Here is a 22,551-nt window from a genome sequence, read left to right as displayed (position 1 = left end):
ATTACAAGAATTATTTCGACCAAAAAAAAAATTACAAGAATTATGTGCCTCATGACTTTATTGTTTTTACTTAGTCAAAATATTTTCAAACGGCGATGATGCATCTACACAATTGGGGGTAAATTGACCTTTCCAACCTAACAATTTTGATGGGCATGTTTGTCATGTGAGACCAATAGACGCATAGAGATTCAACCAACTAACATTCAACTATATCCGAGTCCAATATGATGAATACCCATCATATACTACTATTACTTTGACATTATACTTATTGAGCATCTCTCTCGTAAAACTATCGAATATCCGTAGTATGGTAATTTTTATGTTGACATAATCATTTTCTTAAGAAGTGTTCAGAATGCAAACTAAACTTGCTCGTCACCGTAAAAACGTCATGCTTGCTTAACTCCGAGATTGGTATGGTTAGTTGGGGTATTGCTGAAATTTTCAGCTCGAAACAGAGGAATCGTCCGTTTGAATCCCACAAGTTGCGTGCAAAGCTTGTTTTGGTTAGAGCCACTTTCACATGCCAAGGCCTGAGCTTGACTGGTTTTGCAGGATGTTTCACTGGCTTAACCTCTACACCTATGGCCCTAGATTGTAGCCAAAACAATTGCCTACTTGAGGAGAATGCTAACTTCAGATGGTAAATTTTTTTCTAGTATGTGCACTTATTCTCCATATATTAGGTAGTTACCATGCAAAAGGTCCTTATCAACTTAATTACAAAGGGAACGCCCCTGATGACTTTATTTATTTTGTCGATAAACCTGTCAAAGTTCGGAAAATGATACATGAAAAGGCGAGAGACTCATGACATGTCATTACCTAACAGTCAACATGAATTAGATGTTAGTGCGCCACTTAACAGTGGAGGAAAGGAAGGAGACATTGGTCCACGTTGGTGGCTTGATAGATGGGACCGACAGCGGACTTTCTTTTATTTTAAATCGTTGGATCTCCCCAACTGAAGCTCATCCATTGATTCGTTATCCTTTTCCGCACTCAAATCTCCTTCCCTTCTTCGCCTCACAATCATTCTTGCTCTGTTTCGCTCTTTCTTCTCCTCGGCCAAACCATCCTCCTCCTCCTTCACTACCTGCTGCTCTTTCTCTTCATTCTATCTCTCTCTCTCTCTCTCTCTCTCGGTCTCCCCGTTTGATCGCTCTTTCTTTCTCGAAAAGGAAAAATCAAAGCAAAATGTCGATGGATTCTGCTGTTTCTATTGGGTGGGATGTCTTGAAGTGGGTAGTTGTTCCCGTCAAGCGCCAATTCGGATACATGATCTCCTCCAAAAGCTACGCCCAGGATCTTCAGAAGGAGGTCGGAAAGCTGGCGTACGAGGCTGATATGGTCCACAATGACGTGGAAGTGGCCAGAAACAATAGCCGGGAGGTCTACAGTCATGTCGTGGAGTGGCAGGCAAAGGCTGAGAAGGCCTTGAAGGAGGCGCGAGACCTGTTGGGCGACTTCGAAAAGGCGAGCAAGACTTGTTGCTATGGGAGTCTTCCCGAACCCTGTTGTCGCTATCAGTTCAGCAGGAAGGCCAAGCACATGATCGAGGGCATTCAGCAACTCGCTCAAGAATTTAGTGAATTCAAGTATATTTCCTTCAGTGGTACTGCTCCAGGGAATGCGGCTGCTTCGACTCCGGCCAAGAGAGAAGGCAAAGATGTCGTCCAGTCGACCATCTCGATGGCCTCAGCTTCTTTTGCCTCGATGTCAATTAAGCTTAAGGACGACGGCATGGTCCAATCCAGAGAATTGATCATGCAGGAGATCATGGCTGCTCTTGCTGATAACAACAATAGCGTAGTCGGGATTTACGGAATGGGCGGCGTCGGCAAGTCCACCCTATTGGACGACGCCGAAAGGAGGATAAAGAAAGCGAAGTCGTTTGATTGGGTCGCTAAGGCCGACGTGTCGGAAAATCAAGACGTCAAGAGGATTCAAGGAGAGATTGCGCACGCGTTGGACCTGGACATAAAGGATGTGGAGTACGTCAATTCGCGAGCGGAACGTCTGCGCACGAGGTTGGAAAAGGAGGTGAGGGAGAAGAAGAAGGTGCTCATAATACTGGACAACCTGTGGAAAGGGCTTGACTTGAAGTCAGTAGGCATTCCTTGCGGACACAACAACAAAGTCATAGGATGCAAGTTGCTGTTGACGTCAAGATTTCAAGATGTTTTGCGAAGGGAAATGGGCTGCGACAGGGACTTCCTCCTCGATGCGCTGAAGGAGGAAGAGGCAAAAAGATTGTTTGAGAGGACGGTGGGCGACAAAGTTCATCACGATCCGTTCAAATCCCTGGTGGATGAAGCACTCAACAAATGTGCAGGTTTGCCTTTCCTAATTATTGCAATGGCGAATGTTTTTAGAGATGCCGATTTTCGCGAATGGAAGGATGTTTTGAGACAAATTGAGATGTCTACCAACAAAGGAATCAGTGAAAGAATAAACGAGATGCTGCAGTTGAGCTATAATCGTTTCAAAGGGGAAGATGGCAAGGAGGTGAAGTCATTGTTACGGCTATGTGTCGTTTACGGTGTCTCTAAGCCCTCTCTTGAAAACTTGGTGAGGTATGGCGTGGGTTCGAGGTTATTTCGAGAAGATAGCAGCATGGAAGAAGTGAGAGACAGGTTGAGCTCACTGATCCGAACCCTGAAAGCCTCATCCTTTTTGTTAGAAGACAATGAAGATGTTGATGGTTTCAAGATACACGACTTGGTTCGTGGATTCGTTGCCTCGGTAGCTTCAAGAGATGACCCTCTTCTGGTGTTGAAAAATCATGATAAGTCGGTGATAGAATTGCCGAAGGACAAGCTCAAAAGTTGCACATCGGTATGCTTTCCCTACGTTGACATGGAGGAGCTTCCTGAAGACTTAGATTGCCCTGAAATGCGGATCTTTTTGTTGTTCACAAACAATGAATCTCTTAAGGTCCCAGGCTCATGTTTCAACTCTATGAGAAAACTCATGGTCTTACATCTTTCTCAAGTGCGGCTCACTCGTTCACCTTCGCCATTCCAGTTCTTGGAGAACTTACACACTCTGTGCCTAAATGATTGTTCGTTAGAGGATGTAGCCATGATCAGCGAGCTAAAACGGCTATGTGTTCTCAGCTTTGCGAACTCCAAAATTCAACGATTGCCAAAAGAAATTGGACAATTGGTGGAGCTGCGGTTGTTAGACTTAAACCATTGCTCAAAACTTGAGATAATTGAACCGGGTGTGCTTGGGAGCTTGATGAAATTGGAGGAGTTGTATATGGAGAATAGTTTTGATTGTTGGAATGCCGTGGAGCAAACTCCACCCACTAATGCCGGTCTTTTTGAGTTGAATAACTTGAAGAATCTCTGCACTTTGCATGTGTCCATTCTCGATCCGAGTGTGCTCCCAGAGGATCTAAACGTCGAGAAACTAACCAAGTACCAAATCCGGATAGGTGATGTGCCACGCCGGCGAAGTCGCAATGTGTCGAGCACATTGGAGCTATCGAGCATGTTGGAGCTTCAGTTGGATCCAATGAGCCATATTCTTCGGAAAGGATGCATACAGACTTTATTAGGCAAAACTGACGGTCTCTTTTTAAACGGATTAAATGGAATTGAGCAAAGTATTTGCGCGTTATCGCAGAAAGGCTTTCCGAAATTAAAGCACCTACAGGTCGAGAATAGTCCCTCTGTCCATCACGTCCTCCAATTACCATCGCATACGGGGTTTAAGATGTTGGAGTCATTACTTTTCGATAACCTCATCAACTTGGAAAAGATATGCAGCAACCACATCTCCTCCAATTCCTTTAGTGCATTAAAGGTAGTACGAGTTGAAAACTGTGACAAGATGGAAGTTTTGTTTCCTCTTTCATTATTGAGAGAACTTCCACACCTTGAAGAGATCCGAGTTGTCACCTGTCACTTAATGCGGGAGATTGTAGAAGTGGATGATTGTGGCAAACTTGAGTTGCGGAATTTGCATGTCTTGAAATTGCGTGATCTGCCGAATATGAAGAACTTTTGCACCGCCGGGATGGCTCCTTCAAGTTGTACATCAAACGACCATGTTGGCACTCAAGTTGCATTCTTCAACGGGCAACAGGTAACTTTCTATCAAAACAATATGTTATTTGATGATCTTTTGTTCATTTGCTAATTAGATGTGACATAGATTATTGTCCTTATTCTTTCTTCTTCTTCTTTTTCGGTTCATTTTCTGCCTAATTACATTATCCTAATCATGCCTTCTCCGTAATTGCGTAAAGCAATCTTCCGTTACTCTTCATTGCGTAGAACTCCACCAAATAGAATGAAATCCATGTAAATTTAGATTGTGATAGGACTAGAGTTATTTGCAGCTTACATGCGGCAAGTAAAAAAAAATGATATCTAGATGGCTTAGGTAAAAATCAATACGAAGAATGGGCAAGGGGATTGGGTTTTCAAATAGTAGCAACGATGCTAATCTAATGGATGCACGTCTTTTTCCTATCGTGTGTTTCAATAAGCACTTAGTCATTGCATAAGCCCTACAAGTACAAACGCACACAATTACACGCATATTCATACTTGCAAAGCATATAAAAGATATAGATATATGTAAGCACTTTGGGCATAACAAACATAAATCTTCAACTTCTAATTGAAAAAAAAAAAAAAAAAGAACATGCATCTTCAACTTGTGTCATTATCTCGTAGTTGAAGGCATTACTGAGTGACTTTTAGGAAAAAGTTCACGAGATCCCCCATGAAGATTTAAATCGGTAAACACTTACATCGAAAATGTGGTTATATAAATTAGGGCATATTGAAATTAAATAGCTGACTAGGGAGGCCATATGCATATTGAAATTAAAAAAAATTAGCCTTTTCTTTGATCGTTTCGTATGCTTGGGATATATTTCAACGCCCTTTTCACGAAGCCAACCATCTTATTATTATTTTTTGTCTTAATCTCTTTCAAGATCATTGCCTTTTTTTCCTCATTTTTCTTTATTTATATTGGAAATTTTCAAGTCATTGTAAAAAATCACATGTGACTAACAGGTGGAAATTGTAGTTAATTGTTTAACAATTTTTTAGTGTAGTAGGTAAGCTGTTAATTTGGTTATTGTTAGTAAAAGAAGTAAGTAAACTAAGGATAAACAGTGACAATTATCATTGAAGTTGATGGTGGAGTTCGAGGTTCGTGCAATATATTAGTTTCGCAAGTTTTTAAACATGAGCTTACATGGAGAGAAATTTAAGTTGCCATTATAAATTTATCAAGTATGAAAGGAAATTAGCCCCGTCGTAGGTTTATTCTTATTATATAAATTACAATATTTCAAACATAAATTGATTGGGTCTGGCAAAGGCCAAGCGGGCTTAGGTGGATGGTGGAGGCGTAAAAAGGAAGTTACTTGCAGTAACTAAACTTTTATGATAGTAATTTCCCTTATGATGTACTAAATTACTTTTCAAGATTGCTATGTTTCCTTAGGAAGGTAGTAATTAGACATACCTTTCTGTAGTTAAGGAATTATAGCATAATAATTTACTTCTCGTGATTGAAACTTGCCTTGTTGATCACTCCATGAGATGCTGTCCTTTGCTTGTAAGTTGCCTATGTCTTTCACAATCAGGGCGATTCTACAGTTTCTATATAATTTTTTCATGGTAGTAATGTGCATTGTGAGATAGTGCAGTACTTTTTGGCAATCATCCGACAAAATGAGCAATGTAACATCAAAGTAGTAACATAACTTAAGTGGGAGTGATTTACCTTATAGGAAGGAATTTATCTTGAATGTACTTCCTTTTGCTCTAAGGATCACTAATCTTCATAGTCATTAGCAAACTGAATGAATGCTATTTCTTGACGACTGTAGTTTCCCTTATTGTTAATAAATTGCAGACAAAATCTAAACGATCCACGAATTTTTTGTAAATAAAAAAAAAATGAAGTTCATTAGTTGTTCTTGGGGTCGTAGAGTACCTTTTCTGATTGTAAATTAGCCTTTGTTTATCATAGATTTTTGTAAATGCAAAAATTATCCTAAAGTCTGTAAATTTTCTTCCACAACCATTTGTAATAAACTGCTATAGCACGTATGCTGACGGGTCTATCCGTCAGGTTTCAATCCCATCCTTGGAGTCCTTGACAATGGTTGGACTTCCCAATCTGGAAGATATATGGACCGATGAATCTCCATTGGGGCTGAGCAGTCTCCAATCTCTTAAGGTCTCTTCATGCAAATCTCTCTCAAAGGTCATCAACTCCAGCTCACTGGTAAAACTACCCAAGCTCCACATTTTAAAGGTAGAAGATTGCACTTCGTTGCAAGAAATTTTTGACCTCGACGGATTAGGCGCCAATGCAAATATTGAGACTCTTTCTGAGTTAAACACAATCTATATAGACGGATTGCCAAGCTTGAAGTGCATGTGGAACAAGAATCCTTGTGGAATTGTGAGATTCGATAATTTAAAGCGCTTAGAGGTGTCTAACTGTAACAACCTCGGGTTTCTGTTTTTCCCATCCATGGTTCAATCTCTCGTACAACTGAGAGAACTAAAGGTATCCAATTGCAAGAAGATGGAGGCGATCATTATAGAGGATGAAGGGTCAAGAATAGAAACATCAGGAACTCTAGTATTCCCGAAGTTAACCAATTTAAGCATCCAATTTTTGGAAAGTTTGACGTGCTTCTCTCGCAGAAAGTGTAAGATTGATTTTTTTCTCGTTTAATCATTAAAGGTCTTCTTAGATTAATTCATCCCTGCAATGCAAAAGATGGCATTCCTTTGATCCGATTAAAAATCGATGACAGGTTCACGAGAAGCTTGGAGTGAGGATCGTGTCAAGTCATGCTATACTACCCTCTTCAATCAAGAGGTACGTAACAAACGCTGGGTCAAAATCTTAAATATAAAAAAAAAAATCCAATGATTGGCATCAATTTTATGTGCGTAGCAATTCACGAGTTTACATGATGTGCATTTCAAGTTGCCACATAGCGTTACAAATAATTGGCAAGTTTAAATTCACATCAATAAGAGTTGGATCAATCACATCAAAGTATTAAGACATTGTAAAAGATGATATATTCATATAGATTATTGTTATGCCGGCCAGCTAAATAAGTAAAACTAACAAATAGTTATATTGAAGACGAAGCAGGATCGCCAAAGCCCACTTTGGTTAAAATTGATTGCGTTCCACAAAATCACAGCACCATAAAAGCTGGATAAGCCAAAGTAGAGTTACTCTTCAAATTGTGATTTTGAATTGAAATGAAGAATATATAGTAGTGTCACTATACATACAAAAGTTGGATAATTAATCTTCAATGAGCTCAATTGTCAACTCTCAAATTATGTGGTTAAATCCACTCCTGGTAACTATGTAGTAAAAGATTTTGTGATATAGCAATGTTCATTGGAGAACACTTTATTTTTGTTAATTTTGCTATAAAATTTATCTATATTAAGTTTGTATCAAATCGTGTCATTTATGGATTTCTCGGATAATCATTTGCAAACAAGTTAATTCATATTGTAAATTGCCAGCCTTTCAATTCTTATGTTTTTAGCTACATCCTCACGCAAACGGAATGTGATTCCGGTTGAGACTTTCTTTCCGTAAAGGGACGTGGGACGTTCACAATGTGCTTACTTCAAGCTCTACTTACTTCTTGCTTTGTTTACTTCTCTTCTTTCCCTCACTGCACTCGATCAACGATATACCTTATACAATCCAAGAACCTGTTAGTCCAGGTCGGTATCGTTGTTCAATCCATGCTTTGTGTTGTAAGCTTTTTCCAACTCGATTTCTTTGGCTAGCATTCCTCTTCTTCTTTTTTCCTTTTCATGGGCGACGAACGAGTGACAAAACAGAACATGCTACTCTCTTGATATTCGAGGTTTCCCACGTGCAATGGATCTCCTACCATTGTTATTGCAAGCATCTCATACATGCTATCTATGAACCATGAGTGGTCATTTACAAGAAATCAATATTCTGTATTTTCAAAAAACATAGGGAAACATAGCTTAAAAATACAATAATATCCCAAATTATACGTGTATTTTTCACACGTATTTTTATACCTTTAAATGCTTCAAACATGTACAAAAATGTACCACAACATAGAGCATTTCAATATGAACACGTCGGTACCAAGAACGCGCCGATCGGACCTCATACGCATATTTAATTTAAGGAAAAACGGGAAATTTACGTGCTAAAAAAAAAAAATATCGCGAAATTGTCAGCCAGTTGCAAAACACGAAAAAAAAAAATTCGCTACAGCCGCCCACACGCGCCCACACTGCTGACCCTGCACATAATCTTTGGCGCATGGCTTGCACGCGCCTACAATTTTTATCTAACAATTGGATCATCCAACACGGTAACAAAGAAATGAATCTTAAAAGGAAAATTCAATCAATTAAGTATATTGAGTTCTTTCAAGTGTAAAATGATATAAATAAGTTTTGTTCGTTTTGACCCAAGCAATCCCTTCTTCATTGTTTTATTTTTTAACTTTTTCAATTTTTTTTAGAGTGATATAATATTGAATAAAAATGATTGATATTGACTTTAACCGGAAGTTATGATGTCCCCGACATATTTCACGTATATTTTGGAGAAATTAAAGATTATTACTTAATAAATTGTAATATTATTTATATCGCACATGTTTAATTTGAGTAAATTAATAGAAACCTAACAGGCTAACTAATAGAGTATGGGGAATAATACACTAATTTTGAAGTTAAACTTGTCCAAAATGAAACATTGAAACTACTTCTAGTAAAACGAAAAAGGAAATTTACTAATATGGACAAATCAAACAAATTTGAGGAATATCGTCCTTTTTGTTTTCAAATATTTCATGTTGTCTTTTGAACTATCCTTAAAAAATATGGAGAGACTAATAATATGTCGAAACATAAACAGAAAAGCTTTGGTATGTCCTTTGCAAGATGAGGATACGGCCACAATGGACAGACCAAGATTGTTAGGACCACCGCTTCTTCCCCATGTATTCATGAACTTTTCGAACTGACAGAATCACTAATTTCGTGAGCGAATATTGCAGGTTGCGTTTCCTAGCTTGGAGACATTACGCATCTGGAGTATGGATAGCATTGAGACAATATGGGACAATCAAGTTGCTACAGAGTCTTTCCACAAACTAAAGTCACTCAATGTTTGGAGATGCAACAAGCTAGTGAACATTGTTCCTTCTTACATTCTTGGAAGGCTCAAGAGCTTGGAAAGTTTGGAGGTAGAATCATGTGATTCACTTGAAGTTGTTTTCAAACTGCAGCCGTTGAGTCCTCTAGATGGATATCCCATTGCTCGTTTCCCGTTAAAAAAGTTGGAGTTAGAGGGATTATCAAAGCTAAAGCGTGTATGGGATAAGGAACTTCACAGTCAAGTCAAATTCCAGTGTCTCCATTCTGTTACCGTTTCCAGATGCGACAGCCTCACCTCTCTGTTTCCAACCTCAGTAGCTAGGGATCTAATGCAACTTGAGGAGTTGGAGATCAATGAATGTGGTGGCATTGTGGAACTCATTGAGAAGGACGGACTAGATCCCAGGGATGTGTTCCCTCAGTTAGCCTCCCTCAATCTTGCGCGTCTACCAGAGTTGAAGTGCATCTACACAGGAACACATGCTTTACGTTGGCCGGCATTGAAGATCTTGAAGGTGGATGGCTGTAACAAAGTGGAGATACTTGCTTCGCAACTTGAGAATGAGATGCCACTTCATAAACAACCTCTCTTCTTGATAGAAAAGGTACGACCCAAGATTTTTTTATTAATTAATTTCTTGCTGCTTCGGCGGTAAATTGCGATTGTGATTATAATTGAGTGCAAACGGGAATGTAGGGATTTACTTGAGTGCAAACGTGGGTACAAGAAGTCAAATGTAAAAGATCCGTGATAATGTCTATTGCATGGGGTGCATTTCCTTCCGTCGAATTGCATGAGACTCAACATCTTAAAATGCAGGACTTATACCACAATACACGAACACTCTTTTAACTAAGCTGGTTTTAGATTCTGATTTGACTAATTTCTCAGGGCGCATTCTCAAATCTGCAAGAGTTAAAATTGGATTTATATGGAGGGATGGAGATATGGCATGGGCATTCTCATGATGGAGAATCCTTTTGCAAGGTTAGAGTTCTCGAGCTTTGTCATTTCTCGAAGGAATCTGCAATGTCCACATGTCATCTTGTTCGGAGTTTAACCAACTTGCAAGAGCTGGTTGTACGCAATTCTGATATAGAAGAGCTGAGCGACATTGTGGAAGCCAAAGAAGGCCCAAGGCACGAGTTAAAAGTAATACCACCATTTTCCAGATTTTTTCAACATCTCAAGACTCTAGATGTGTCATTTTGTGATGGGTTATCAAAGATGTTCACACCAACAATAGCTGGAAATTTGGTGGGACTCACGAAATTGAGGATAAGTAAATGCAAAATGTTGACAGAAGTCATTTGTGACGATGGAGGTGAGGAGGGGCTTGTGGTGGTTTTCAATCAATTGAAGTATATGGAGCTTGATGGGTTGACGGGGCTGAGATGTTTCAGCTCAAGTAAATGCACTTTGATGTTCCCACTCTTGGAAGATGTCATTGTGAGTGGATGTCCTAGCATGAAGTTCTTCTCTCAGGGACCAATAAATACGCCAAAGTTGGAGAGAGTACAAGCATCAACAGAAGCGTGGTTTTGGAAGGAAAACCTCAACATCACCATCCAAAATATGTTTAAAGAAATGGTATGCATCGGTTAGCAAATTCTGTGCAATTATATGGACTTGTTGCGTTTTGCTAGCTAGAAGTTTACATTTAATGATGCTTTTTCTAACAGGCTACTTTTTCTGGAGTAAAGTCGATGCGGCTGTCTGAGTTCCCTGAGCTAATTGGAAAATGGCACGGCGAACTTATTCCCATCAAGCCCTCTTGGCAATTAGAATCACTGGTGGTGGATAAATGTCCATCATTTACTAACGCTATTCCATCCAGATTGATACCTGTTTTAAATGAAGTGCAAGGATTGCAAGTGCGCGATTGCGAGTCGCTAGAAGAAGTATTCAATCTTGATGGGCTGGAGGGTGTGCGAAGCACACGAGTGCTACCTATCTTACAAGATCTAGACTTGGTCAATCTACCAAAGTTGCGGCGACTATGGAACAACCATCTTCAAGGGATGCTGCGCTTCGATATGATATTTGGTCTCACCCTTTATAAATGCAGCAACTTGAGACATGCTTTCACTCCATCGATGGCTCGGTGTGTTGCCAATCTATGGCGGATGGAAATAAAGGAGTGTGGTCAAATGGAAGGAGTGATCGCAAAGGAAGAAGGGCAGGAAAGCGCAGTGGAGAAGATTACATTTCCTAATCTTAAATGGATGAAGCTGGAATGCTTGCCCAATATGACTAATTTTCTCTCGGGGAAGAATCATCGGCTGGAATGCCCTAGTTTAGATGGGCTGACCATCGCCTACTGTCCCAAGATGAGAAGTTTAACTTGGCAACCTTTGATGGAGATCGACCACGGCGCTCCTTCACTTTTTACTCCGCAGGTCAGTCTTGTTTTCCTTTATCCAATGCTTTTGATGTTTAAAATTAAACATCTTGTCAAATGGAAGCACCAATGGAAGTTGCAATGCGACATCCGCTTTTTTTCTTTCATTTGTTTTTGCCTCCGAAATCCTCAACACGCCACACAATGTCATCAGTCAAGGATAAGAAATTGGTTACCCATTACAAATTGATTAAGCTTAAATTGTAGATAGGTATCACCACCAACTAAAACTTCATAATTTTAAACCCATTCACAAATTGGATAAACTGAAATCTTCCCTATCACTGAAATCAAAGATAAAGAAGCATGAAACTAGTCACCTGATTTTTTGGTAGGGACAAGTGGTAATAGCGTAATTCACGACCAAATGAAAATTCCATATGGGCTCTTAAGTGAACAATTCATAGCAGCTCATACAATCGTTTCATTTTTTTTCGTATTAGAATCTATTTTTGCATAACATGTTTTATTTGTTCACGAAGACTATTTGCATTTTCCCAGGGATCCTTGTTAGTGTAAGAAACATGCCTTAAAATTTCTTTTCACGCGAAATTTTTAGGAAAATTGCAAAAGTATTCATGTGGTATTTGGGGTCGTCATTTCGTTCTTTGGATCGTAATTCAGTGAAATGTTCTCCTATCTTTTTTGTGCATGAGTTTTAACCGGTGGTACAGGCTTCAAGGTAGCTTATTTTGTTGCACCGCACACGGCCTTAGTCATTAGTTCATTAAAGTGAAAGCATCAAGCAACCTCTCCTTGATTGTGTCACTAACAAGTTCTAGAATGTTGTGATTTGTGGGAGGACAGTAAGTTCATAATTCCAATGTCATCAAATTTATGGTGTCATTTTTTCAAATATGGCAGGTACAATTTCCTAAGCTTCAGTCGATATTTCTCTCTCACATGGAAAATTTGAGCAAAATATGGATAGACAGTCCTCAAGATACTCTCACTTTTGAACATTTACGGAAAGTGAAAGTTGATAATTGTAAGAGCCTTGAAAATCTGTTTCCGCATTGGGTGGCTACAAGTCTAAACCAATTGGAGAAACTTCGAGTGGAGTTTTGTGCAATCAAGGAAATAGTCGCAAGTGGGGATAACACTCCACACTCCACTACTGCTCAAGCACTTTTCCCGCAATTAACCTCTCTGGTGTTCCATGCTATGCCACAACTCAAGCGTTTCTGCCCTAACTTGTCTACTTTGAACTGGCCATTCTTGAAGAAATTGCGAGTGACACATTGTGACAAACCGAACATGTTTCCTTTGGTGGCAACCATGAACAAGTGGCCTCAGAAAAATGATCATCAGGACATTTCAGACCAAGAAACACGCTCTTCATTTGAGAAGGTATGACTTCAACTATTCTCCCTCAGTTTCTACTTTGTTCTTTAAAGCACTTACTAATCTTATGTTCACTGCATATTAATCATATCATGATACTAACATGATATCCCTTGCCTATTAGTTTGTAACATAAGATATTCCTTAACTAATCTAATTAAATATAATGTACTTGGGAAGGTCAATGAGAACTTGACACATGGTCCTCTCCATTGTTCTCACGTTTCTCACCATTGAACTTTTCTTCTCTTTTTTATTTTGTACAATCTTTAAAAAACATACTCTAATTTCATTTCAAAAATTAAAGCATTGGAACCCTAATTCACCGTATTCTTCTTTATTCTTTAATTCACCCCATTATGTTCCACGTCCACCGCATACTAACGAAAACTCGCAGCCCCCTTACTTATAGTTTTTAGACAACGTAACAAACCTCATATGTTTAAGTAACACTATGAGTGCATCCCGTGACAGGTTTGCCTTTTACGGCACATGATTTACTGCCGAATCTTGTTGAATTTACTTCTCTCATTGTATCGGCAATTTCGCAGGGCATTTTCACCTTAGAGAGACTTTCATTGGTCGATAAGGATATTCAGATGATACAAAATGGAAAATTTTCTGAGGACATCTTTGGCAAGCCAAAAGCACTAACATTGGCATGTTTTCATGATGAAAATACCGTCTTTCCTCCCATATCCCTCTTACTGAGATTTCGGAACCTACAAAGCCTTGAGTTCTTTTGTAGTGCTTTTGAAGAATTATTCCACGATGAAGGGCTCGTTGACGAGGGAAAATGTTTGGTACTTGAACATTTAAGAGAACTCAAGTTGAGCAAGCTACACAACATAAAGCATGTATGGAGCAAAGACTGTTTAGTGTCCAAAATTCTTCGGAGTATTGACAAACTCGAGGTTCGGGAATGTCCTAGTTTGACAACATTATTTCCAGCCGAGATATCCTTTCAGAATTTGACGGAGCTAGTGGTGATGAATTCCTCTGGATTGGTACATCTAGGGATAGCTTCAGCGATTGCAAGTTTGGTGCATCTAATTAAGATAACGGTAATAGAATGTGAAAGAATGAAAGAAGTAGTGGCAGACGATGAAAACGGAGAAGGAAAAGTGATTTCGTTTGGGAAGCTAGAAGAGTTGATACTCCAAAATTTGCCAAGCCTAGAATGCTTCTTCTCCACCACAAGTTGCGTCTTGAGGTTTCCATCCCTGTGGAGGATTAAAGTGGAAGAGTGCCCCAAAATGAACATCTTTTCTAAGGGTAAGCTAAGCACACCAAGTCTACGCCGTGCGTCACTGTTCAGATACGAGTGGGACTGGGGGGAATGCGAGGGTGATCTCAATGCAACGATACAAAGGTTATCGGCATAAACAACCAAACGCGCAGGGAATAAGTAAGGCCCAATTAATGCAGCCATTCTCATCCTTTGGTTTTTCTCTTTGCTTCTGCATCATAAGATTCTGAATTTCTTCATGTTCATGTTCATGTTCTTAAAGCACACGCTATCTCTCTCTCTCTCTTCAAATTCAACCAACGCACGCCTCTCCAGCTTGCCCATGGAGACGATGCAGAACGGACAATCTACAGAGGAGGCTGCGGCAGCTCGGAACGGCTCGGTTTGCGGATACGAGTCGCTCCATCGCCTCCTCCGCCACGATCTCAACCCCCAAGTCTTTCAGGTTTTCCCTTCTCAATTGCATCTCTCTCCTCAGTGTCGCTCGATCGATACTGGCTCGCGGAGCAGTATCCGGTCGATTTGAATCCTTGTCGCTATTGATCCGATTGACTTGGCGTGTATTTCTCGAGTGTTATTCTTCGATTGGATTTTGACCTGAGCTTATTAAGGAAACGAAGTTGATTTCGTGAAATCCATGGAATTAGAAACGACATAGTTTCGTTTTGGGGAAGATGTTCTGGCACTGGTGCTTTCCTGTAAGCTTGATGGTGCTAGCATCTACAGATTTCGAATTGTTGCTGATCAGGAAAGGAAAGGCTTCATGGAGAAGGATTGCTGTAGTAAAATCTTGGAATGAAATACGCAAATGATGTGGTCAGATTGTACGATTCTGTTCTGCTCGATTTATCTCGTCTCTCTGCTCGCTTTTTCCAATTGAACTTAGGCTTTGCTGTTTAGATGAATATTGATGTCATTAGTCAATCTAGGAGAATGTTTGTATCTGCTCTGCATCTTTCGGGTCTGCATATGTAGACATACCATTTAATAGTCGAGTTAAATAGGAGCTGGACTTCCATCAGAAAGGTGGATCTTAGGAATTCTAGTGGTATTATTCCGTTAGTTTTCACGATTGGAATGGTTGTGGCTCCCGAATCGTACGACTGAACACAAAAAGAATTACAAGAAGTAAGGATAGACAGCTTAAAGGTCTTAGTATAGAAAGTTGGAGTTGATCGAGTAATTTCTATTCCGAATGAATTTTGAATTGACACGGATCAACCGCCCATGAAAATATTTGTTGAGACAACTGAAATGACTGAGCAATCGGTGCCTTCTTCCTAAAATGTCAAAAACTCAAAGCATGTCATTCCATTGTGATACAATCTTACTTTTTTGTCAAATCTTTATGATATTGATTTCAGGAAGTCAGTCGTTTACATATTGGATTGAATTGTGTAAGGACTCTTCAAGTTGATCCTCTGGCGGATTCTGCAAAAGCTCTCTCATCTGAATGTAACTTTGACATACAGGTGATCCTGCTGTTTCTGTTTTTGTGGTGCTTACTGGATGTAGCGATTTAAAGGTTGTTGCTAAGAGTCCTGGTCACCCTAGTCTGCACTGTTTCACGTGCTTCAATACCATTTGGTTGGAGTTTGATAAAGACTCACTGTAAATCAAATAGGTTCCTCATGTAAAATAGTTTTCTTGATAGTATGAAACTTGTCTTCTCAGCACATTCCTGCTTGGAGCATATGGCGAATCTGAGCGTGTGCATAAGAAATACTTGCTTGTCATCGGTGAGATGACTGAACATCCTGAAAGGACTGAAAAAGCTTTTTGGCGTACTTATCTCTAGGGCAATCAGTTTCAATGCCTCACGTTCGTTTTGGCAACCATGGCAGACAAAGTTGCTTAACTTCACCCAACAAACACTCAATTTATGATTGCCTTAATCTAATGTCACCTCAATAGCCTCTGAAGCAAGTTCCTCCAGCATTGCTCAGGCCTGCAAATGAAAGTTCAGGCCAACAATTGTTTGGAAGTTCTTTGAGGGACATGAGCAAAGATCTTCCGATGTGTGCTCCTTGTTCTCTCTGCAAAGGGGCATAGGGAGCTTCTATTTATAACTCGGTAATCTTTCATGCCTGTGATAGATAAAAGAGTCTGGACCGACTACTATAATGTCACTGAGATTCATACATATGGTCCTAACTGGGGAAATATTTGTTTAAAAGCAATGAATTGCAAAGATCTGGTCCAGATGTCCTTTGGCAATATTGAGAACTTATCACTAGGGAGGTCTTGAAGGGCATAGTCCTGGAAATGAGCTATTCTGAAATCTGTTTTAGCATAGATTCTTGGTTCTGAGTTTTTCTATGAGATGGAAGGTGTGAGAAAGTCTGACTAGCATAGTCTTGTGCCATGTTGGGATTCTGTGGAGTTGGTGAGCCAACGGATAGAGTAATGTCCAAAGTATGATGTCGTCGAACCATTCTAGTTTATTAAACTTGCTATTGTTGAAGCTAAGAAGTGCTCTTACATATTCTTTGTGGCAGTCGCTATTTGGTAGTTGTTTGCTCTTATTGAAAAACGTTACTGCAGTTCTTGGCAGGATCCTTTGATTTTTATTCATTCTGACGAGTTTTGTGGAATTGATCAATTTATTCTGATTTTCTTTCAGGCATTTCGCTTTACAGCAGACAAGGAGTAATTAAGAGAACCACGAGTGTCAGAGTTGGGCTTATTCAAGACTCTATAGTTCTTCCCACTACTGCTTCCTTTCTGGATCACAAGAGAATGAAAGATGCTGCCGGTGCTTCAGGAGTGAACATCTTATGCTTGCATGTTAGTAACGCCATGAAGCTTGAGCTGTACATTTTTTGGCTTCTCCTTTTGGACTTGAAAGACTGAAATTCAACTACTGAACTAATCTGCAATCTAGGAAGCGTGGATGATGCCACTTGCCTTTTGCACAAGAGAGAAGAGGCGGCGTGAGAACATGTTCATTGTCAATCCTATCCTTGAGAGGGATTGCTGCCGTTGCCAACAGTTCATTGATCGGGTAGGAACAGAATCATTTTCCAATCTGTTCACATCAGGCGATGGGAAGCCACAGCAAGCCGATTTCAGACACTTTTATGGATCCAGTCACTTTTCAGCTCCAATCTTCGTGCACACGCCTCTACAGAGATGGATCGGTGGTCTAAGACATGGATTTGAACCTCTGTAGGGAGCTGAAAGACAAGTGGGGGCTCGGGATGATTGCTGAGTACGAGCTCTATGCGGATATGCTCGCTCGGTATCTGATCCCTTGCTGCATAAGAAGTCCTCTTAAGTTCTTGATTTACAACACTGTACGCTCAGGGTTGACATTATCTGATCGTCGTTCATGTTCAATCAACGTGTTTCCATGAAATCCAAGGACACGATAGTTCAATCAAAATTTATAGCTCAATCATCATGCCTACTCAAATCTTGCGTGAGAAACCAATGAATAGCATCTTGAATAGCATCTTATTGTCCTTTCATGGTAGTTGTCGTGGCTAATTGTGGCGGAGTGTCTCTGGTGCTTTTGGTGTTCACTTTGGCTTCGAACTTGTGTTTGGTCTGTTGCTTTTGAAGGTTTTGTGAGTTGGGTGATGGGTTGGTGGCTTTCCTAGGTTCTATTTGTCTGTTTGCAGTAGATTCTCAAATTGGGCACATCCAATATTTTCTTATCAGTTTCTCAATTCATTAGAATTCGAAGTGAACTCGGGAATGGTGGACGAGATTTTCTGTTTGTCACTAGCTTTGTGGTTAGCCATCTTTGGGAGCTTAGAAGTGAGTGCACAATCAAAACCACTAAGCTGACTTAATTTTGTCATCTTCCTCTGCTTGACTTGATAAAAAGGCTTTTTTTTTCCTTGTCACACAAGGGATGAGTTGGTCTTTGTCTTTCAAAAGAACATTGTCTGGAAATTGGAGATTTGGCTTTGTCCATAAGTAAACAAAGCATGATGTGCTTTTTGAAGTGATTGGTGAAGTTGATGGCCTGTGTTCACTCTGCAAAATCTTCCTGCCTTTTTCCTTGTTAATTCCACGACTGATTTGTACATCAGCACTCATATAAGAAGTTGGGAGATCTCTGGTGGGCATCTATATTGGGTGCTTCTCCAGGCATCGAATGCTCCTAACTAGTTGTTTGAAATGATTGACATTTGGTTCCTTCATTTAGAGTTCTGACTTTTAGAGAGTGGATGCTGCGCCGAGTTTAAGTAGCTTTGAGGATGTGCCGAGATTGATGTTTTTGTCGAAGCTAATCCTCATGGTTAAAATCTAAGTGGCCATTTTTCATGCAGAGTTTCCAGGAACTCGAAATCATCCAATTTGCTGCTCCAGGCAAACCATTCTTCGCAAATTGGTTTTCCATCTGATATAACCGCTGTGCAGTAGTGTTTGGAGCGCTTGCAGCTGATACTGCACCTATAAGCACTTCTTTCCCCATTGAAGATGATGAATTTGACTTGGACCAACCCACGACAGGCTTTGCATCTGTTCCAGAAGCAGTTGAGGACATCTGCCAAGGAAAGGTTGGTATGCTTTTTGTATCACATCGTCGAGTGCATTTTAATTGTTCATCCATAAATGTCTATGTCATGGTTGGAACTGAATTCCAGATTGTAGTGGCGGTAGACGATGAGGACAGGGAGAATGAGGGTGATCTTATAATGGCAGCAGAAATGGCAACACCTGAGGCTATGGCATTTATTGTGAAGCATGGCGCTGGGATTGTTTGTGTGATCATGAAAGAGGAAGATTTGGAGCGCTTGCAACTTCCTTTGATGGTGAATCAGAGGCAGAATGAAGAGAAGCTTCGGACTGCACTCACTGTGACTGTGGTATGTGCTTTTATTACACCATATCCTTTTTCAATACATGAGGTTTTTCTCAAAACTTAGAGTTGAGTTTTTGATTGGAAATTAACAGATGGGGATAATTTGAACTTTTTGTTTTTCATCAATGTGTATTTATTGTTATTCTGTTTTGCTTTCTCAGAGCTTCATGTACTTAAGAAACGGCCCTCTGGAGAGCAAGACACTTCGAATTGTTTCTTGTCCGCAGTCCGTAGAGATCTTGATTTTTGAAGTATTCTTGGAAATGAATGTTAGAAAGAAATGAAGCAAAATGTGGTAAGAAGAGATCCTGAGATAATAGTACTCATGCAGAATTTGGTCTGGTTAACTTGTGTTAATTATCATACCTTTTGTGTTCTTACTCATAGATCATTTGCTGATAAAAAATCGAACCCCGCAGACTGTGCCACGCTGTTTTCTTAAGGGGCGCATCGATGGAAGCATGCAAGCCGCGACTCTTAAATGTTCGGACGGCTCATGACCACTGAAGCTCCTGCACTACACACAATGTGGCTCGGGAACTTCTCTAAAGAAAGGAGATGTCCGCATGTTCAAGCTTTTTAGAATTGATGCTATTGAACTCAAAGTCTCCCTTTTCAGAAGGAATGTTAAGAATTAGGCGTAAACTTTGGTATGCCTACAAAAAAATTTATGGTCTGCTATGTTTTGTTTAGTGAATCAGATCAAAGAAAGCAAACCTTTCTGCTTCAAGTGATCGAATGGCGATAAAATTTCCTGAGGTTTTTTAGAGACTAGTGAAAATTAGTCAGGGAAATTACATTTTCCAAAATTCCAATCTCTCTGCATGTTTGCTGTCTTTATTCGAAAGTATAAATCGAACTCGTCCACAGCATGGGATCGATAAAATAAAAGGTCATAAGCAATCCTCATCTCACGCGAATATGTAGTGCTGATCAGTAACATAACGGAGATTTGAGAATATTTCTTGAAGTAATTTCTTTTACCCTTGAGGTGGTCTCAGAAACGGAAAGAAAGAATGGTCCCGCACCAACTCTGTTGTCTAGAAAAGTTCGATGATGGAGTGATTCTTTATACTAATTAGATCTCATCCCCTTAAGATGATAATTTCATGCTCTGCTCTAGTCGTCAGCTGCCTCCGGTTGTCCTACAAACTCTATACAATCTCCGAAACAATCACTCAAATTCATTCTGGCTGCCTGAGAATATGCATGGGGTAGAGTACTCTTCGCGGGTTCATCAAGATGCATATTCAGGAAAACAAACAAGTTGCGACCTCTTAGAGATTTAGAAAGATCGTGGCCGGTAAAGATAAGGAGCTATCCAAACGAGCATGTGGTGCTTTCCTCTGCCGGTCGGCGAGCATTTGCCGCCGTTGATGGAGACAATGTAGTAGTGTCCAAAGTCTCAATTTTCGGAGCTCAAGTTTGAATCTAAATTCTTCTTAAAAAAAATGACTACTTGACTTAAATCTAGATCTACAGTCATTTACAAATAAGGCAATTTTTCTAATTCCTATCTACATTACTTTGCTAAATATTAGAATCTGATGGACAATTCAGAGCATGGCTCTACTAATATGACGAAAAGAGTGATCTCGAATAATCAGCCTACTAATTCGTCATGAGCTAGACCTGATATTCTCGATGGGCCAAACACATCTTAAGAAGGCAGGGACACAACAATGGTTGTAGGCCCGTCAATATAGGTAGATCGAGGTTCAATATGAGCATTTAATACACCAATGACAAAAAAGTTTATACGCATTTTGTTGCTTAATAGTAGGAGATTATGGAATGATTTCTTGTAACCCCCAATAGGATTAGCGAGTTATTGAGTCCTTAGAATTCATTAACCGCTGTCTTTAACCATTATATGTAACCATCCGTAAACAGTTACAAAAACCTATATATTTCTTGTAAACCTCTCTCAATCAATTATAGAACTCAACGTCTTTTTATAATTAGATTTATCTTTACTTTGCTATAACTTATCTTTCCTTGCATTTACATGTCTAGCCACGATTGCGTCTAATCTCCATACCTTTGAGTTTCTTGTCATTTACGTTCCTGCCCCCTTTATAACCTTTGTCGATTCATATTGATTCATCCATATTCTCGAAGGATCTAATAGAAGGAATTGTACAAGTCGTCGGAATCTCAATGGTGAGTAAGCTAGCCCACTTAGTCCCCATCGAAGTCAATTAGTTATTCTTGGTCTAATTTCGATCAACTCCCACGTCGTCCCACTTTTGATGCCTTCGATTCCCCATGCGTTCTTCTTGACGAGCTTTCTATATATCATTGACTTTCTTCGTCGTAACGATGAGCTAATCTGGTTGTTGCCACTCGTATTACAGAACATGAACAGCTTCCCAGAGGTAGTTGTCCTGCAATCACAGGAACGAATGTCTTCTTCATATAAATGCTTCATCTTATTGAATTGGTTCACATAAAGCCCCCACAGAACTATGCTATATTTAGATTGTTACACAACTTGTGCTCGAGGGCTGACTTCTTGTCTCCCAAGAGACGATGAACAGCACCGGCAAAGTTTTGCACCGGAGACACCTCATTTCTTCAAGATCATACTCTCTCACACACTTTGCACTGTAAGTTCTTTTCTTTAAGCGTTCTTTTGGATGTACCAAGGCTTGGAAGGCTGACGCATTCTACGCACTAGCCTTTTCTTTCGAGTCGGTTCGTGTTAAAACAGATCCAGCACCGCTTGTTTATGAGAAACTAGGGTATTCCGACGATGTTTATGAGAAACTATGGCAAGTATCTTCCCGAAATGGTGCGTTTGAGGGTTCCGAACGGTGGAAGTTGGAGTGTGGAATTGGAAAAATGGGATGATATGGATTGGTTATCCAAGGGATGGAAGGAATTTGCGGAGCATTACTCAATTTGTTAGGGCCACTCCTTAGTCTTCAAGTACATCGGGGACTTGGATTTTCACGTGCTCATATTTGACAAAAGCGCAATGGAGATAGATTATTCGCTAATGAATGCTAATGATGGCAAGAAATCGAACCTCGACACTGTCGAATTTGTCCCGCCTAAAATGGGAGATGTTAATGATGACTGTAATCTTGGACTGGGTTCCAAATTGAAAGGCTTCCAAACTGATGAAGAACCGAAGCTTTAGCACACGATTAAAAAGGTGTGTGAATCTTAGCCTATTAGTAATGCATGTGCTTTGCCTCGTTTTTTTTTTACGTTCTCTGCCTGGCTGATTCAGATCGGATGGAAAGTTCCAAACATAAGGTGTGCCCTGCCATGCGGGCTTCTCGTACCTTCACTTCTAAACGTTCGCGGGTAACTACGGCTCTCGAAGAAGCCAACAAATACAAGCTGCAGTATCCTTCCTTCACAGTAGTTTTCCGGTCAAATAATCTAAAGCATGACGCGGTAAGAAAAGATCCCGAGATAATAGTTGTTACTTGCAAAATTTGGACTGGAATGAAATTTATTACCTCCTTGTTAGGGACCATCGTATTCCTATGTGGTTCGGGTTTTCCTATGAGATTATAAAAATATGGTCTGGTTAACATTTCT

General features: G+C 39.9%; 1 protein-coding gene and 1 pseudogene across 1 annotated transcript; both read left to right on the top strand.

Annotated features, from left to right (window-relative positions):
* The first annotated feature begins 1,088 nt into the window (after positions 1–1,088).
* Positions 1,089–12,981, top strand: LOC125314964. Its single transcript, XM_048278507.1, has 7 exons — positions 1,089–1,114; positions 1,155–4,101; positions 9,086–9,196; positions 9,374–9,790; positions 10,078–10,776; positions 10,869–11,585; positions 12,452–12,981. The coding sequence occupies exons 2-7, from the start codon at positions 1,204–1,206 to the stop codon at positions 12,941–12,943; spliced, it is 5,334 nt and encodes a 1,777-aa protein (XP_048134464.1). The 5' UTR covers positions 1,089–1,114; positions 1,155–1,203; the 3' UTR covers positions 12,944–12,981.
* Positions 12,982–14,502: 1,521 nt separating this feature from the next.
* On the top strand, positions 14,503–22,141 carry LOC115731790 (annotated as a pseudogene).
* Positions 22,142–22,551: the final 410 nt, after the last annotated feature.

The sequence above is a fragment of the Rhodamnia argentea genome, chromosome 5 (assembly GCF_020921035.1).
Source record: "Rhodamnia argentea isolate NSW1041297 chromosome 5, ASM2092103v1, whole genome shotgun sequence".
Classification (NCBI taxonomy): Eukaryota; Viridiplantae; Streptophyta; class Magnoliopsida; order Myrtales; family Myrtaceae; genus Rhodamnia; species Rhodamnia argentea.
Note: the sequence above shows the minus strand (reverse complement) of the source record. Positions and strands in the feature narration are given on the sequence as shown.

Excerpts from the sequence above, each read along its gene's own strand:
- LOC125314964 (XM_048278507.1), top strand. The coding sequence starts at position 1,204 with ATGTCGATGGATTCTGCTGTTTCTATTGGGTGGGATGTCTTGAAGTGG. Across the intron at positions 10,777-10,868 it reads AAAATATGTTTAAAGAAATG|GCTACTTTTTCTGGAGTAAA; the intron begins GTATGCATCGGT and ends TTTTTCTAACAG. Across the intron at positions 11,586-12,451 it reads CTTCACTTTTTACTCCGCAG|GTACAATTTCCTAAGCTTCA; the intron begins GTCAGTCTTGTT and ends CAAATATGGCAG.